Source organism: Sapajus apella, unplaced genomic scaffold, assembly GCF_009761245.1.
Source record: "Sapajus apella isolate SASKATOON/1434 unplaced genomic scaffold, GSC_monkey_1.0 scaffold7, whole genome shotgun sequence".
Classification (NCBI taxonomy): Eukaryota; Metazoa; Chordata; class Mammalia; order Primates; family Cebidae; genus Sapajus; species Sapajus apella.
In genome coordinates, this window is record NW_022436947.1 from 39,041,963 (window position 1) to 39,060,515 (window position 18,553).

The following is an 18,553-nucleotide window of genomic DNA, read 5'->3' on the forward strand; positions in this document are numbered from 1 at the left end:
ACACGAATGGCCTGCTTTTCTCCAAGGTTAGCAGTGGCATCTGTAGTCCAGCATTAGGAATGTTAGCATACAAACCAGAACATTCAAGCCATTCCTATTGTGACTGCAAATCAAATTCAAGTTCTTCCTTTATGAGATTCTTGGGAAAAAGAGAAGAGGGAAGTAAAAAATAGCATGGCTTGTTCCAGTACGCAAAGGTATCTATTTTCTTTTGTTTTCAGTTTTTAAAATTGCAAGTAGTGGGGCATCAAGAAGTCAATTATCAACAGAGATTATTATCACAAACAGAATAGTTACATTTGTCTGAAAGTCTTTGGTAGAGATGGGAGCCGGGGAGATTTTTGTCCTTTTCTGGGAATTGGTAGTACTGACATAGGGTCAATGTTTAAATAATTAATATGAAGATCCAGAAGGCCCATTGATTAAAACTTTTTTAGGGATTTTTTTTTTCACATAGTTATACTTTTACATTTAGTAAGTTTAAACTTATATGGAATTAAGTTAGTGGGGAAAAAAATTCTTTTTTTTTTTCTCAGAGTTCTCCAACAAGGATTAATGAGATTTTGATGATGAAAGGTACTTAACAGATAAAATTCTCTTGATTAAATATCAATTTTGCACATGGAAATTGAGAAACTCTCATTATTTAGTTATTTTTACTGTGTAATTTCACACATTAAAATACTGACATTATTTGCTATGTTGTGTAATGGAGCCTTGTTCAGAAATGGTTTTCTTATGTATTTGTTTGTGTCCCCACCTTCACTGTAAGCTTCTAATGAGCAGAGGTTATTTCTCATAACTTCTCTTGTGGAGTGTCTTGCAGAGTTCTAGATACATAGTGAGTGTTTCATATATTCTTGTTGATTGACGTGGAGCCTGGAGTTGCTACCTCCGGGCACTGTGCCTAATGCTCTGAAGTCAGAGGCACTGCTAGCCTGCTGGGTGGGAGAATCTTCCTTTCTCTGTCTTGCTCCATTCCTGGCTCATCTTGAGATCTCATGAAGATAGGAGGTGTTTCCTAATCATAGCATGTACCTGTCATGTTCTGTTTCACGTGGCTCTACTATCCTATGGTTATCTTCATTTGTTTAAAATCACAGCATTTTTTTTCAGGAATACATCTTTATTAAGATGTCCTGTGCATGCACATTAAAATGTCAGCATAATCTAATTATGAGCCAAATGAGGCACAGCAGCATTTACATCATTTGATAAATTTCCATCATTTGCAGGGGACTGGTGACTTGAATCCAAATATTTCTTGACAGCCTTGACAGAACAAACATTCTGTAGCTCTGTACAGCTCAGGCTTGTGGGTGGAGGGGCATCTTTTTATCTGGCGACTGCAACCCAGTTTTCAATGTGAATGCAAAAATCTGTTTAGCTTCAGATGTGGTTGTAAGGAAGGATACCATGAGATCACTATAGACTAGGGGAAATGTCAAAGGACTTAGTTTAAACAGCTTTGGTTAGGATTCCTTTCCACACTTTGCACTGATTTCCCTCCACCCCCAGGAAAAGACAAGGATAAGCAGAGCCAAACCTGAATGTTATGCATATAATTCAAAGAAGTAAGAATAGGAATGGTTCATAATCACAAATTTTGAAATATTGATCTTTTGTTTGGGTGCATACATTTTATGATCATTGCATTAAAAAAAACCTGTATGAAGATAATGAGAAACAGACTGAGCTTTCCAATAATTAGTTAAAAGTTTTTTTCTTTTAGTATTGCTTTAATCATTTACATGAGAATGTGAAAGTTGGAAATGGAAATGTACAGAAGAGCAAAAGGCTATCTTAGTTTTTTTTTTTTTTTTTTAAAGACACACACATATCCACAAGCAGAACGAACTGATCAGCTATCCAGAGAGACAAGAGAAAGCGGCGCCATGCTCTCCTGGTTTCCTTAATCTTCAGTGGTGGAGCTTTTCTTACCTTGACATGATTTCTATGTTTCATTCACACTCCATTTAGTGTTATGAAGAAATGTGATAGAAAGGAGAAGGATGGGAAGGAAAATAAGCTTGCCTTTTTTTGGCTTCCTGAGATTTTTGAACCTGAAAACATTATTGTGACCTTAGAAACATTAGAGAGAGCTGATGAAAGCAGGAAGGGGGTGTGATGAGGGCAGCAGCAGCAATGGCACAGGGGGGGCACTGATGGGGGCCCATGGCGGGGCGAGGTGGGGAGTCAGGATATTTGCTGTTCCTGCAGTTGTAGAGGGGAAAGGGGATAAAGAACTCCCAGAGGAGGACTGAAAAAGAAAGCTCCAGGAGGTTAAGGTGGATTGGTTTGCTTGGTTTGTTACAGGTGAGGAGGGGAAAGGCAATGAACGGAAACAGCATTGCAGGGGCTGGATAAAGAAATAATTCTTTTGGAGTTGAGAAGAGGGTCATGTACAAAGGAACCAAGGGCACAAAAATATCAGACAACCATAAAGAGAAAACGAGATAAATGCCAACATTGTTTTTGTCCTGAATCCTAAAGCTTTGCATTGGCCAGGAAGCTGCAAAAAGGATGGCAGCGAATGACTAAGGAAGAGGCGAAAAGCAGGAGGAAGCACCTCTCAATGCTGCCTAAATGCAGTCACAAAATTAAACAAGCCAAGGAGGTGAGGATGATATTTTGATCCTACGCCTTTCCACCTTCCATGTTAGAACTGTTAACTTTATCTTACTGTCTACCTGTTTACATTCATTATTCTTATTTTCCCCTTGCATGTGTGAGAGCAGGCCATGTTATTCATCTTTGGTATCTCCTCACAGTGCTCACAGAAAGATGGATATTCAATCAATACCTTGGTTATTGAAGCAGAAAAGGTATTAGAAACTATGCTGAAATCTTTTTTTTTTTCAGATTAATGAACATTAATACCCTGAATTCATACTGTATATTATGTAGCTAGGAATGCCTACTTTGTTCTTTACTACAGCAAAGACATTCTAATGATACAATCTAGAGATATGATATTTCAGTTGTTCATCCAGAAGGAGAGGAATGAAATACAGTAGCTCTGATGTAGCCACTTCTTAAAAAAAAAAAAGTGTGTGTGGGTTTGTGGTGAGGAGATGTTTCATTTTGATATAAATGATTTGTCAATGGCCTGCAGTCCTAACCATTTTATCAACCAAAGTTAGTTTTACAAAGAGTTGTAGAGGATGGGGAAAAGATTATTATGTCTGCTTTCCTCTTTACCAGCTGGGTGCATAATTCTCAGCCTCTGAGCTCATCAAAAGAGTAAGCAGATTTGAGATCCTCTGAGATCACACCCAATTTAAAACTTGCTATTCATGCTTCGGATGATAAAGTTGGAAACAAGACATTGGTGGAACACTGAAGCAAAGGAAATCAGCAGACCATAAATGGGAGCACCAGGGACCAAACTCTTCTATGAGGCTGGGTTTCCGGATCATTTAATACACAGGTTCTTATTATACTGTGAGATTCCTGTCTTCTAACATGTGGAGGAGGTGATTTGCAAGATGGTAGAAAGAAGCAAAGCGATGGTACAAGCAATATTAAAAGCCTTGTTTTCTAATGTTTACAAAGTCAGTCATTTTAAAAGACCTTCAGATAGGGACACAAGTACATACACAATATTTTAAGACTGAATGTTCAAATGTGCCTGACTGCACTAAAAGAGAAGCAGAAAACTGTGGCAGAGATGATTGGCACCTAGATCAATACTGCCTTCGGAAGCAATTGATGTCATGCCTGTGGGGTGGGAAGGCTTGGCTGACTTTTTACCCAATGTCCTAACTTTTTCAATGGCTCCATTCAAGGCTCTTTAAGAAAAATCTAAGCTTTAGGCTCAAGATCACATTAAACCGATTTAAAAAAAAGGCTAAACACTTCTTTTCCGTATTTGGTAACTTAAACAAAACCAGCAACTGCAGCCCCCAATCCCCCAAAATATATTCCTGATATTCTTCAGGGGATTAGGGGAAGAAAAGTAGGAGACAAAATGTAAGCTGAAAGCTACAATAAACCTACTTTTAGAGTAATAGTCTTTCTAAGATAATTTTAGACGAGTTGGCTCTACTCTTGAAACACTTTTGAAACTCAGAATATAAAACCATGCCAGGTAATTCAGCCTCAATATATCTCCTGGCAGTGCCTCAGTTATCATTAAGGTACCCTTGTTTTATGTGGCTTTCACTTACGCCTACTTTCATAAATGGCCCTAGATTTCTCGTAGAGCTCATATGGATCAGGCTTCCGTGGGTCAAAGGCCTCTGTTGAGTCAGGAAAGGAGCTCCTGTGAAGGGCAGGTGGGAAGGGCAGGTTCTGTGGTATGGCTGGAGCAGATAAACTCGTTTGAGGACTGCCTTGATTCTCCCATCGGTCCATTATCTGAAAAATGAAAGAGGACAGAGAAAATGACTGACGAATTCTTCCTCGTTATTTCTCTTGCCACCTTCAGGTTAATCTTTTTTGCCTTGTGGACCTTTCTTCCAGGGAACGAGTAAACCTCTGGTATAAGTTCCTTGAAAGAAAAGATTTTTTGCCTATGTAAGACAACATCATAAACTGTTATAAATGCAAGTGGTGTCTGACTTTTGAATGCAAACTGATATATAACTTACATTACCTTGTCAAATATTTGCTGGTAATCTTTGGCAAACCACTTAATTTCTCTGTTTTTTCCCTATAAGATAAAGATAATGTGTCTCAAGATAATTCAGATGTAAGTACCTAGAAATGTATGGTATCATTTTTTCCTTTTCTAAAGTGGTTTCAACATATTACATCACTTTTCCCCGAGCAGAAGCTACAGTCGTCTGCATATACTAATTTGACACCTACACATATAGCAACAACCTCTTATGCGTAAATATTCAGTCACTTTCCTCTCAATTTTGATGTAATTATGCAACCATCTAGGATTCAGGGATTGTTCAGAGTCTCCTAGGAAGCCTCATTTACTGTGGATCTGGTGATTCCTCCCCCAGAGTGCTGCTACTGATGTGGCTACTTCTCTAATTTCTTAAAGACCTGCAGAGTACTTCCCAGTTTCTCATGTTCTTTTATATACATGATCTTCTTGGATCCGCACATTATCACTATGAGATAGAGAAAGCAGAGATCAGTACCACTTTTTAGCAAGGTGGAAGCCAGGGTCCCTGAGATCACCTGTTGGCACTGCCAACTTCATTTTCGTTCGTCAACTGATGACTCATTCAAACTCAATTTTTCTTTCCTGCTTTGAATAAACTGGCAGATTAGTTTGCCCTCCTGCTGAAACTCTGCCCTGAGTATGCATGGTCCTCAGGACAAAGGCCAAACTTCCTACAAGGGCGTAGCGGGCTCCTCTTGACCCTGGTCTCCTCACATTCCTCATATTGGCTAATGGGCTGGCTTCTCATTCTCTAGGATCCACTTGATTCTCTTCTGCTTCTGAACCTTTGCATGCTTAATTTCTCTATCTATATGCATTTTCCACTCTTCCATCCCCTCCCTCACTTCACTTGGCTACTAGATTCAGATGAGATGTCTCTTTTCCTAGAAGGCTCTTGCTGACCACCCTGTTCCTTCTGCCCCTCACACCAGTTCATCACATCCAACTGTGATCACCATGATTCTACCCAGCCATGTCTCACACAGATCATGTTGGGGACCAGGGCTGTGTCTTTCTCCATGTTATATTACCAGTGCAGAGTTAGCACTCAGAAAATGTTCATTTAGTGAATGATGAAAATTATGAATAAAATATGGCCACTTAAAAAAAAACCAGTTTTGATACACACTACATGAAACTTGGCAGGATCGTAACTTTCTGTTCGTTATGGCACTATCCTGCTTTTGTTTTCACACTAGTTATATTTCTGCCAGGGCTCCGATTCCAGCTCTGGCCTGTCCATTATCAATAGTTTGAAGCTGGAAGGGATGTGAGATGCCATGTACTCCAGTGTTTTTTAAACTGCACACACATGCTGTGTAACACAGGAGACCCAGGGGGCCTGCCCTGCCCACTTGGGACTGGGACTGTGGCAAGGGTTTGTGCTGAATCAGCAAACTGGGAAAGAAGTGGTCACTGACCCTTCCCTCAGTAAGACTGGCTTCATTTTAATTTGTTTTCTATATGGGCTACTGCCCAAGATTTCATTTGAACAAAGTTTCTCTAACTGACAAGGATGGAAAACCCCTAGTCTAGTTCAGTTTCCTCCTATGAAACATAATCTTTAGAAGCACAGAGAGGGTAAGTGGCTTGTCTGAGGTCCAGCAGTTGCCAGTGGCAGATCCTGGGTCAGAAACACCTGTAACTCTAACAGGAGTAATTGTTTATATAGTACCACACTAGGGGGAATACCTGGTAAATATGGTTTGAGTTATAGTGAATTGTAGTGAATTTTCTGCTCAGCAGGCCTTGTGTTCCCATCTTTATATATTTCATAATTCATTTGATAGCAAAATTCATACAGAAAGCTATTCTGGGTTTCCTTGGTCATCCATTCTGGGTGACCTTGCCATGATGTGGAAAACCACATTTGTGGGTAAAGGCACATCCTTGGTAATTTTTCACTTTAGCTGACTTTAGGCACCATGTGGATGCATTCTGGCTGTGACTTTATCCCTTCGGTTTTCAAATATAAGATACTAAATACCAACAAGTAAATAAATCAGAAATACGGTGTGAGGAGCTGAAGTATCTATCCCACTCGTCATCACAGGGCTTCGGCAAGTGTCTCTTCTATACTCCTTTGAGGGTTACCTGATACCCACGTGTGTCTTGCTGGTATATGTATTGTTCATATATAGTCACTGGACATGCTTCAGGTGAAATATTGGTATTTCTAAAAAACAATCTTGAAACTACAGAACAAGTAATGCTTTGGGCACTGTTTGGGAAGGCTGCCGTGGCAGATTGACAAATTCTACAATTTCTGTAGCACAGAGATTGGGGAATTAGTCAAGAGTCCAGTTCATGCTTAGTAAAGCATTCACAACTTCTTGCTATGAGATTCATTAACTCTTGAGTAACTCTGTCAGGGTTTCTTAAAAGACTTTAAAGCAGAAAATCACTGCACCCATGAAAAAAGCAGACAATATTCTGTTCTCTGCCACCTCGTATTCTGCTCCCTCCTCAATGGAGTTACCTGGTGGCTCCTACCCAGAAGACCTTGGGGCACATCACCCGCCCTGGGGTCAGAGGTCACCCCCTTAGCTGGGGCTGGTGTGCTGGCCCGACTGCACCTTCCGAGGAGTACATTCCATTGTCTCTTCCCTACTTCCTTAGGCACTTTAGTCTCTGGACTTTTGCTTTCTACCTGGGACACTCTGGCCTATTTCTACCTTCATGAACCCCCTGGATGTTGATCCTGTCCCCTTATTGAGGTCGATGGCTTCACTTGCTCTACCTAGCATCTTCTGGGCCTTTTCTTGTTTAGAGTTTTTGTTACCTGCCAGGTGTTTATTTCCCAACAAACTTCTTTTTGGGCCTCTCTTGTCCAGTCCCAGTGGTGTCCAGACCCAGGCCAATGTTTATAAACATCTCACTAGAATAAGCACAAATGGAAATAAAAGTTGTTTTCTATACTGAGAGAAGTCTGTGCCTCTGCTGGCCTTGGCAAGTGAATGGATGTCTGTGCAACTGTATGAATGGACAGCACTGAAATCTCAGCAGCCTGGACGTCCAGTCCACACCCAGGCATCAAATAGTAAAATAGAACAATCTGTTCATGGCTGTGGCTGTTCATTTTTATTTTTATTTTATTTGTTGAAACACGGTCTTACTTTGTCACCCAGGCTGGAGTGCAAGGGCATGATCTCAGCTCACTGCAACCTCCACCTCCCAGATTCAAGTGATCCTCCCTGCTCAGTCTCCCAAGTAGCTGGGACTATAGACATGTGCCACCATGCCCAGCTAATTTTTCTATTTTCAGTAGAGACAGGATTTCACCATGTTGGCCAGGCTGGTAGCTAATTTCTTCAACCTTAGCTTCTGATTCTAGGGTGCACACAGGGAGTAGAGAGATGTGAATGAGGCAGGCCCCTCTCCCCGATTCCCATGAAATGCTCTGTTCAGAAACTGTTTCCTTCCTATAGAAACTAGAGTAGTTTACTCCATCTCACTATTTCGGGTGAGGTTGGAAGATGACAACATTTGGCTTGATTCTGTATTTGAGGAATGCACTTGATCCTTTCCAGATGGAGAAAATGAGAACTCACTATTTTAGCATATTATTTGTTCAACAGGAAGCGGCTATCTTGACATGGAATAGCATAAGATGTGGATCAGTAGGACAGCAAAGAGTCAGGGAGTCACACAGGACTAGGAGGAAGCTAGCTAGATCTCATCCCATATAATATTTCCTTATTCTGACCCAAGATATCATCAATCCTTTACCTGGCGCCTTCCTGGCCTTCGCCTGTTTAGAGCTTGTTACCTGCCACGTGTTTATTTCTCAACAAGCTTCTTCTTGGACCTCTCTCGTCTAGTCCCAGGTGTCCATGCCCAGGAAGGTGGGACTGGAAAAGAGAGGCCCAATAAGGGCCACACTCAGAGGACAGTGTGTATAAACCCACATACTGTGGGTATATTGTTATATACTTGTTTGGATTAATAGTTCAGTCAACTATGTTCATTTCATAGAGTGACTTGGTAAAGGCTCATGCACGGAAGGTCTGCTTTCCGTGGTGATAGTAGTTTATGTTTTCAAGCTCAATATGTAGAGGCAACATGTTTTAAGCACCTTACATGGTTTAACTCATAGAATTCTTCACAATAACCATAAAAGAGGGCTGTTATTATCTCCATTTTACAGATATATAACTTAAGACACTGATAGCTTAAGTAGATAGCTATAGTTAGGAGTCATATAGTAAAGTCATGTAGTTAGGAGAAGAAACAAAACTTGAGTCCAGGGAGTATGCCTTTAATGCCAACACCCTGAACAAGTATATTAATGCCACACTTCCTCTCATTATAGTCCTCAGTCTAAGGAATTTTTGGTAGATACATGGAAGACATTAATTCTATAGCCTTCTACCTTCTCTTAACTATGACCTGGAAGTCCAAGCCTTAGCTTTTGTAGAAATACATGGATTCAGGATTAATTGTACATTGAGTTCTATAAAACATTTTTTGGAATTATTGACTATGAATGTAATTACAATAATGACAGAAAATGCTGTAATTATACCCAATGACATAATTTGTGTAAATGTGGTACGTATAAGGAAATCACTAGGTTGCATAATTGTAGCACCATGAGGTTCCTTGTTAAATTAGATAAAGATGTGTATAACCACAGAGCACAGATTTAAGTTTGGTGGTGAAAGGAAGGAACTCTTTAGACCTTGGTTAAGATAAAACAAATTTCATTTTAAACATTTAAAAGGATCTCTTTTCAAAATCACATGCATCCTTATGTGATTTGCTAAACTTAAATAAGACTGGTTTTCCATCTAATGTTCTCTGTGGACCAGATGAATCAAATCCTAAATGAGATTCTGTTGGCAGAGTATTCTGCTTTGCCGCAGTCTCTTGTAGTCAGGGGCTTCACACATCCCATTTAGGGCAGAGTATTCTAACTCATCATAAAATGGGATCCCAGAGAACCAGTCCCAGCTCTTGGGACTTGGGCAATTAATAGTTTCAATCTAACTGCAAGTAAAGACCATCTCTAACTGCTAAGACAACTTGGCTAGTCCAGCTCTGCAAAAAGATTATTAAAAGCCACCATCTTCTTACATTGGCACAAACATTTTAGCAATTTTCATAGGGAAGTAGGCCTAGAGTTGTCAGATAATGCTACAGATATCCAGTATCTAAAGAAGATTCAGAAGCACCATTTTTAGTGATTGGCAGGTTTGACAGAATATATATACAGTATACAGAGCTTAAATATACGTGTGTGTGTGTGTGTGTGTGTGTGTGTGTACAAAGACACATATACCCATGTGTATATCTATATACATACACATTACATATATATACACACACACACACATATATACAGAGGTAACATATATACACATGACACATACATATATGTAGCTCCACAGACATATATATACATGACACAGACATATATGTAGCTCCATAGACATTAAAATGTAAGTGTAAATATAAATGTATACAAGCTTAAATTTCTTGTGGACTAGATTTAACTTGTAGGTCAAGACTTCTAGGCCTTTAGTTTGCATAGTTTCTAAAAATTCCATGTTATGAAGACTACATAGTATTGCTGACGGAGAAAAACAAAAGGCTTTTAAAGTACTTTCATTACATTAGACTACATAGTATTAATGTTCATTTTGTAAGTACATATTTTTAAAAAGGGCAGAATTGTTTTCATAGGAAGGAAACATGAGTGACTCTTGTACTTGTGGGACAGATACAAGACAAAGGGACACAGGATTTATTTTTTTGACACCACAGACTGCTAGAGTTGAGAGATTTTGAGGTCACCCAATTCAACTTTTATTTAATGGAATTGCAATTGTAAGTAGAAATAAAGAAAGAAGCATAATAATTCCAACTTACAGGCTTTGGAGTTTTCCATGGAGAAAAGAAACCTGTAATAAAGAAAACAATATTTGAACTTTGAAAATATTGCCCACTGCCACCTATGGGTGGCATGATATTAAGATAATTATAATTGATTATATATTAGTTAATAGCAAACAGTAACAATAACAAATTTCTGCCTGGCTGTATGTTTTTCTTCAAGGAGCTCAAAATCAAACAATTTCATTGGAATTGTATTAATGATTCTAGGAATATTCCTTATTTGGCAACTGAAGATGCTAAGGCACGGAGACGGCAAGTGACCATATGTCAAATCGTCAGGGCTTTACAAAGCCCAAGACTCAGTCATCCTTAGGGATTCTTTGGCACAGCCTTAGTGGGAAAGAGAGAGAGAGGATAATGACATAAATTTAAATTTTCAGAGGCAAATAGCTTTGCTTAGTATAAGAACTGATTGTTTTATTTACCTGCTTTATGTGGTTAAAAATAAATTAATAAGACTTCATTATAAATTTAAAAATAATGTATACACCTACATTATGAATTAGGTTCCACTATAAAATTTTGTGAGTGTTTCTCCACTGTGATGGAGCAGATTTCTATTAACTTTGTGCCCAGTGCTAGCAAATATTTTGTGTAAAGAGCTCAAAATGTTTGTTAATTGAATGAATTGTGTATCATGAAAGCTTTTTTACCCAATGTATTGATCTCTTTCTATTATCCAATGTATTGATCTCTTTCTTTCTTTCTTTTTTTTTTTTTTTTTGAGACGGAGTTTCGCTCTTGTTACCCAGGCTGGAATGCAATGGCGCAATCTCGGCTCACCGCAACCTCCGCCTCCTGGGTTCAGGCAATTCTTCTGCCTCAGCCTCCTGAGTAGCTGGGATTACAGGCACACACCACCATGCCCAGCTAATTTTTTGTATTTTTAGTAGAGACGGGGTTTCACCATGTTGACCAGGATGGTCTCGATCTCTTGACCTCGTGATCCACCCGCCTTGGCCTCCCAAAGTGCTGGGATTACAGGCGTGAGCCACCGCGCCTGGCCCTGATCTCTTTCTATTATCACAAAATATAATGATTCAACTGACCCATTGTGATCCAAATGATTAAGATAATTAAAAGTAAAGGATAGATTAATTCCCTTTTAACAAATTATTATTATTTTAGCATATGAAATCAGTTTTTAAAAGGTGATAAAAACAAGCTTAAAATAGAGAAGGCACTGCCACATGCTGGTCCTAACAATCCAAAGCTAAATTGAGCACATAAAACAAAATAATATCTTTTCATATATCTTCCTTCTTTCAAAAATTTTTATTCAAGTTAATATCAGGTAGTTTCTGACAAAATGTCTAATAAAAATGAACATTAAAAACATGCTGCATACTATGTTTATCATTTTTAAAACAGACTTGTTCAAAATGGGCATGGTTGACAGCTATTTCTATTTCCATTTGTAGGAAATACCTGTAGAAATAGGGACACATAGTTACCTACACACTTTAAGGAATCCACCTCAGCATGGCAAAAATACTAATTGCACCTCAAAGCACTGTTGTGAATAAGTGATGATTAGTTTTATGAAAAGAGTTAAACTGGGGCCAGATGCAGTGGCTCATGACTATAATCCCAGCACTTTGGGAGGCCGAGGTGGGCAGATCACCTGAGGTCAGGAGTTTGAGACCAGCCTGGCCAACATGGTAAAATCCTCTCTCTTCTAAAAATACAAAAATTAGTTGGGCATGGTGGCACACACCTGTAATCCCAGCTACTCAGGAGGCTGAGGCAGGAAAATCTCTTGAACCTGGGAGGCGGAGATTGCAGTGAGCCGAGATCACACCACTGCACTCCATCCAGCCTGGGCAACAGAGTGAGACTCTGTCTTAAAAAAAAAAAAAAAAAAAAAAAAAAGTTAAACTATATAGTCCATGATGTTTCTTAGTTTTCCTTAGAACACAGAGTTAAATTTAATGTTTGGGGTAATAACCATCTTACCCAAGAAGATCGGTAAAATTAATTTTCTTTCTGTCTTACATACACTGTTTGTTATTCCTCTTTCCAATTAACAAAAAAATTCTGTTCAATGTGTGGTTTATAAGGATTTAATTGCATCCTTTTAGAAAGAGTTGACAGTAAAAATTACAGATAAATAAATACATTTATCTCCTTGAGTCATTCTGTAAAATGCCAGTGAAAACAATTTTAGAATGAGTTTAAAAGTGAAAGAAATTTTAACCTATTGCCTGATTAATCATTGTCTTCAGTGAAGTATAAAATTTATTTGCTGTTTTATGGAATTGCCAGCAACAGTACTTTTGAGAAAAGATGTCATTTATATATTTTCACAATGTCAAAATATTCAATTATTTCTCCTACGTTGTGTCGTCACCTTCTTCCTGCAATGCCCAAACAGACTTAGAGTATTTCCAGTTTCACTTTTGACAGGTGCTGGGATTCTTAGACTTTGATACAGAGGTATTGAAAATAGTTCCTCTTAATGGCGCTCTCATTTCCACATGAGACGTTATCTTAAAAGATGATTTTCCCTCCTATAGAAAATGTATGATCATCTACCCTCTGAGCAGTTATGGTGTCAGAACTAAAATTGTGTAAGCAGGAGCCTGGTGGAGAACAGACAAGGAGAGAGAAGGTGTTTAATTTGACTGCCTTTCATCATGGGCATTTGGGATCCTCATTCTTCTAGGGCTAATTCATTTCATCTGACCACAGACCAGTGGTGCAACCCAGGGCTCCTTTACTGCTCATCTGATGGCAGTTTCTGAATAATTCTATTGCTGAGTTATGCTGCAGAAGGTTCAATCTTTGAAGCAATAGTTGCTGTTTCTGAATCATTTTAAAGAAGAAGCTGCTTGCTGCAGAGTAAGGAATTTTAGGTGGTAAGAGATAGTATCAGAATAATTTTCTTAAAAATAAATGCTATGTCACCCCTTGTGTTTCTTTGTCAAATTATCAATCATGCTACAAACATTTAAATTAAGATGAGTGAAAAACGCTTATTTTGAGTATACTTAATTTGGTCCTGATGAAGACAGAGGTCAACTTTTCTGTGTGATCAAACTCCAACTTTCTGCTTAACTTCATGGGAAGTTGTGGGTCAAACTACGATAAATGTCCTATATTTTTTTGTGGAGATGACCTGACCCTTCTAGAAAATCTAGTCTATTTCAATTAAAATTAAAGAGCACTGAAAACCAAATCAAAACTTTCAAATCCTGGAAGAGACATGCTGGTTATTATATTTAGCTTATTTCTGAAATTATTCTGGTAGGACATAGATCACAAAAGCAAGATAAGACTTCTGAGATCTAGAAAGTTTTGCATACACATATTGTGTGGTGAATCTCCACACTCTATGTGATGAAATAATTTCTGTTGGGCAGGATTACTTAAAAACTGCTTGCTAAGGTTGACCTTTGCTGCTTGCCTCACAGACTGTAGGGACAGTTTCCTCTGATCCCCCAGAAACAATTACACCTTGCTTGGCATCCTAGCCTTTCTCAATTCTAAGCATTTTGCTAGGCTTGGTTTGCCTGAGAAAATTATTTTTTGGGCATCTCATCACCCATCTTCATAGGGAAATAGGAACAGAGATACAGACAACCTTTTCTTCAGCCTTTCTGAGTTGAGTTAGTCTTCATTCCCAAACCAAGTTTATAGAAAAAGAGCCATATTCTTTAAAATAATAGTAATAGTAATAGTAATAGTTTGTTTTAGTTTCTGGCCCTTATTTCCCCTACTTCTATAGAAATCTGTATATTAGAATTCTCTGGTGAGATTACAATGTTTTTTATAATGACCTGACTCATGTTTTTCATACTGATCATTTATTGACTTTTATCCTTAGCAACATGTTGTCTGTTTGAGTGTGAATTTGTGTGTGTACAAGTGCAAATGTATTTATTTAATCTTGAGTCTTATGATGAAAGCAAAAGAGCTCAAGGTACAGTTATAAATTAAATGAAATATGGATAAGGACAAAAAAGAAAAAAGAATAAATGGAAAAATATAGTTATAGCTAATATAGAAGCTAGATGCATTTTCAAATTTTATTTTTTCAATAGATGCATTTTAGTACAAAGCACAAAACTGAATTACACCTGAAAAATCTGTCTTCTTTGGAATCAGAAATAAAACTAGAATATATTTGTAACTCTGCACCTAAGAGCACAGTGAGATGGGCAGAGAAACAGACACAGTGTAAATTGTTTAGGTAGAAAACCCTGGTACTTGAAAATGACAGCAAAAAAAAGACAACACTGATTTCATTATTGAAATATAAATTTAATCTACATGTCAAATAAATACAATTTTCTTTTTTCGTGAGACAGGGTCTTATGTGGTTACCCCAGGCTGAAGTGCAGTGGTGTGATCTCAGCCCACTGCCACCTCCACCTCGTGGGCTGAAGTGATCCTCCCACCTCAGCCTCCTGAGTAGCTGGGACAACAGGTACCTGCCACCATACTCAGCTAATTTTTTATTTTTAGTAGAGACGGGGTTTCCCCATGGTGGTCAGGCTGGTCTCAATCTCCTGGTCTCAAGTGATCTGCCCACCTAGGCCTCCAAAAGTGCTGGGATTACAGATGTGAGTCACTGCACCTAGCCCTAAATACAATTTTAAATGAACTGCAGAAATATGGTTGCCAGATAAAATATATACCCAGCTAAATTTGAATTTCAGAGAAAACAATGAATAATTTTTTTTGGTATAAGTATGTTCCATATATGGCATGAGACATATATTACATGAGACATACTGCTATTAAAAATTATTTGATACTTCTGGAACCTATTCATATAAAAAATTATTCATTGTTTATCTGAAGTTCAATTTAACTAGGAATTCTATATTTTTATTTGCTAAATCTGGTCATCCTATGTAGGGAAACTTTATATATGTCCCTGGTAACCATATTAAAATAAAAACACAATAGTAACATCTACTGCAGGTAATATCCATTTGATTCAGAAAAAAAGCCCGGAAAATATTTACTATTTCCTTTAACGTCAGGAGACTTGATTTTGAGAAACCTTAGGACATTCCATTTGCTATACTTATCATTGCACTGGGCTGACTGCCTGCTCACTGGGATCCTGGACTGAGGTCACCTCATGTGATACAGAACACTGTGGCCAATGTTAGTGCCACAAAGGGCCGTTTTCAAATTGCTTGATGCACATTACAGAGTGACTCTTTTCAGAACTTACTTCTCCTGACACATGATAGCCAAAATGAAAGAATAGCAATGTCTTTACAGTAGATCTCAAGTGGAGAGCCCTGGTGTGCATTTGTGTGGTAAGAGTTTTATTATTGTTTACTTTCACAGGGCAACAAGATGATGAACTTTCTTAAAATCACCCCAATTCAAATAAGAGTTCAAAATACAATGAAGGGCAACTTTAATCCATCATAATAGTGTCAATTTGGAATAATGCCAAGACACCTTTTCAAGATTTTCAGGAATTTTCCCAAACAGAACTAAGTCTTTCAACATACTTCTGTATTCCAGTTGATACACTGAACTCTGATTTGCAGGATGTGAAATAGTTTCTCCCTGAGCTGAAATACTTGCTAGAACATCTGATTCTGCTTTTGAAGATTACTGTTACAATGTCATGAATTTCACAAGGGATTCTACAGTTACTAAAAATGATGGAGATGCTGGGGAAACACTTTCTATTTCTCTTTTTCTTTAAACGGTAGAAAAGAAGTAGGAGCCATTTTTAAATAAAGATATGCTTCATTACACATTTCCATGCCCTTGGTTATCAAAAGCTGTGTGTTTTGTTTTACTTAAGAAAAGGAGACAAAACAATTTGAATACACTTAACATTGCTGAGCTGTACACTGAGATGTGATTAAAATAGTAAGTTTTATGTATGTGCATTTTACCACAGTTAAAAAAAATTTCTCAAGCAATAAAAAAAGAGAAAAAAAGTGAAAAGAGAGAACAAAAGTATACACATATCACATGTGTAAGAGAGAAAAAAGAGAATAAAGAGAGAGAATTTTTTTTTTTCACAGTCTCAGTGATACCCTCCTGGAGGACAGGAAACTCACCTGAACACCCACACAGACCCCTATACCTCTTAAGTTATCTTTTCTTATGAAGGATCATAGGGAATAAAGGGAATTCACATTCCCACTACATGTCTGAAAGTATTTCAGGGATTGTGAGAAACTCTTTCAATACAAGAAACTTGTTTTTAAAAAGTTTCCCAAAGAGGAAAAAAAGCCCCAAGGCTTTTATAATCTCCATGTAGGGTTAATTTGGCAGAGAAAAATAGCACTAATAAAATTAATCTTTCAAGATCCTCCCATTTTTCCACAGCCTGGAAAACAGAGCTAAAGTTTCCATCAAAAATTCAGCCTTTGGTGTAAGCCAGCAGAGCCATGAGCTAATTTCCATCAGAACGAGTTCAATAGTACTCACTTTTTTTTTCTGGTTTTTGACTGATTCATGTATTCCTTATTAAAATTCATTAAATGGGTTAATCCCTGCAGTTCTTTCAGATAATTTGTTTAAGCTGCCTGAAGTAGGTAAAAGGGCAATTTTTCCTAATGAAACTGACCTAGGCTAAGAAAAGACCTGTCCCTTAGCAAGCGTGGAAGATACACTGCTGCCAGTACTCAAACATCACACCACCATGTGTTAGCCAAGCAATGACTTCAATTTGCAAAGAAAACTTCACATGGCTTCCATCTTTGACCTGCAGAGTGCTTTTTTTTTTTTTTTTTTTTTTTTAATGTGGAGAGCTGAGGCTTTCTCTGCAATGCTTTAACAGCGATCCTTTCTGTATCTTTTAAGTAAAAGCATTTTTTCTTAGAAACACTGTAAAATTGTTTTCAAACAGGCATTTCTCTCCTGGCTTTGTTCCTTATGGAGAGAGCAATTCAACCATTTCAAGTAATCTCAATGACTATCAAAAAGGATAAATCTGCATATACTGTTTTCTGATAAACTCAGCTACATAAAGGATAGATTCAAAATAAAGCAGGCAAGATGAAAAGCCTCAAATAGGAATAAAAGAATGGACTGGAAGAGGAAGAATTGTGCTAGGGAGGCTAAAACTCAGAGTGAGGTGAGTTTTGCAGAAAATAAGGGTAACAGCTACAAATGGCTTTTTTTTATGTTCTGAACAAGATAAGGGCAACGAAGAGAGAAACCTGCTCTGGGTTTATGGCACACTGTAAAAAAATTGGCAAAGAAAATGTGGAAGGCTATCAATAGGTTGGAAAAATCTGGTTCCGACATCTTTTTAAAAAATGGTGAATGTATAGCATTGATTATTTTTTTGTTCTTGAGAAATCCATCTAGAAATATTTTAAAGTAATTTAAGATGGATTACATGTCTGTTTTGGTATTTTACACCAACATTAAATAAATCTTTATTGAATTGTTGGTGTCTTATAAGCATCATAAATTCAACACAGAAATGGAATCTTTGATCTTTCCTCCCAAATCTCCTCTTCATTCTTTAGTGTTCCTTATTTTGGGAAACTTCACCTGCCTTAGGAGTTTTTAAGACAGGAGCCTGAAAGTCATTGTTAACACTTCCCTTTCCTTTCCTTCCTTACTACCAAATTTCTGCCTATTCTACCTCCAAAGTCTATTTCAAATCTACTTCTCTTTATCTCTGTGGCCACCATTGTAATTTATGCCCCATTTTCTCTTGCTTGAGGTGAAACAACAGCAAATTTGATGATACCACTGAATTTGATTATGCTCGAAAATCCTTCAGTGAATTCCCATTACACTTGAGATGAGACACAAAACCTACAAGGCTCTGAAGAAATTGGCTCCTATTTATTCCCCAGCCAGCACATGCATCACTCCTCTTTATCGTTGAAGTTCCTTAAGCCAGGTGTTTCCAACCACAGAGCCTTTGCACGAACTCCTTCATTTGTCCACTCTTTCTCTTCACATACCTGTGTCTGACCCCTTTTTATTGTCAGCTTAAGTATCACTTTCTCAGAGATGTCCCTGACCTTTCATTGTTATTCAAGTTTCCTTATTATACTTTTTCATTGTATCCTGCATTTTTCTTTT

The 18,553-nt window shown here is 37.9% G+C and overlaps 1 protein-coding gene across 17 annotated transcripts in view; it reads right to left on the minus strand.

Annotated features, from left to right (window-relative positions):
- Positions 1-18,553, minus strand: part of MAGI2 (membrane associated guanylate kinase, WW and PDZ domain containing 2) — a 1,439,413-nt gene that overhangs the window by 172,826 nt on the left and 1,248,034 nt on the right. For 15 of the 17 annotated variants that reach the window (XM_032275750.1, XM_032275744.1, XM_032275746.1 and 12 more), the window contains 2 exons: positions 10,496-10,527; positions 4,170-4,359 (listed from right to left, as the gene is read on the minus strand). In XM_032275750.1, coding sequence (XP_032131641.1) covers positions 4,170-4,359; positions 10,496-10,527 — 222 coding nt within the window. The remainder of the gene's footprint in view (positions 1-4,169; positions 4,360-10,495; positions 10,528-18,553) is intronic. The other 2 variants (XM_032275745.1, XM_032275743.1) reach the window with 1 other exon arrangement.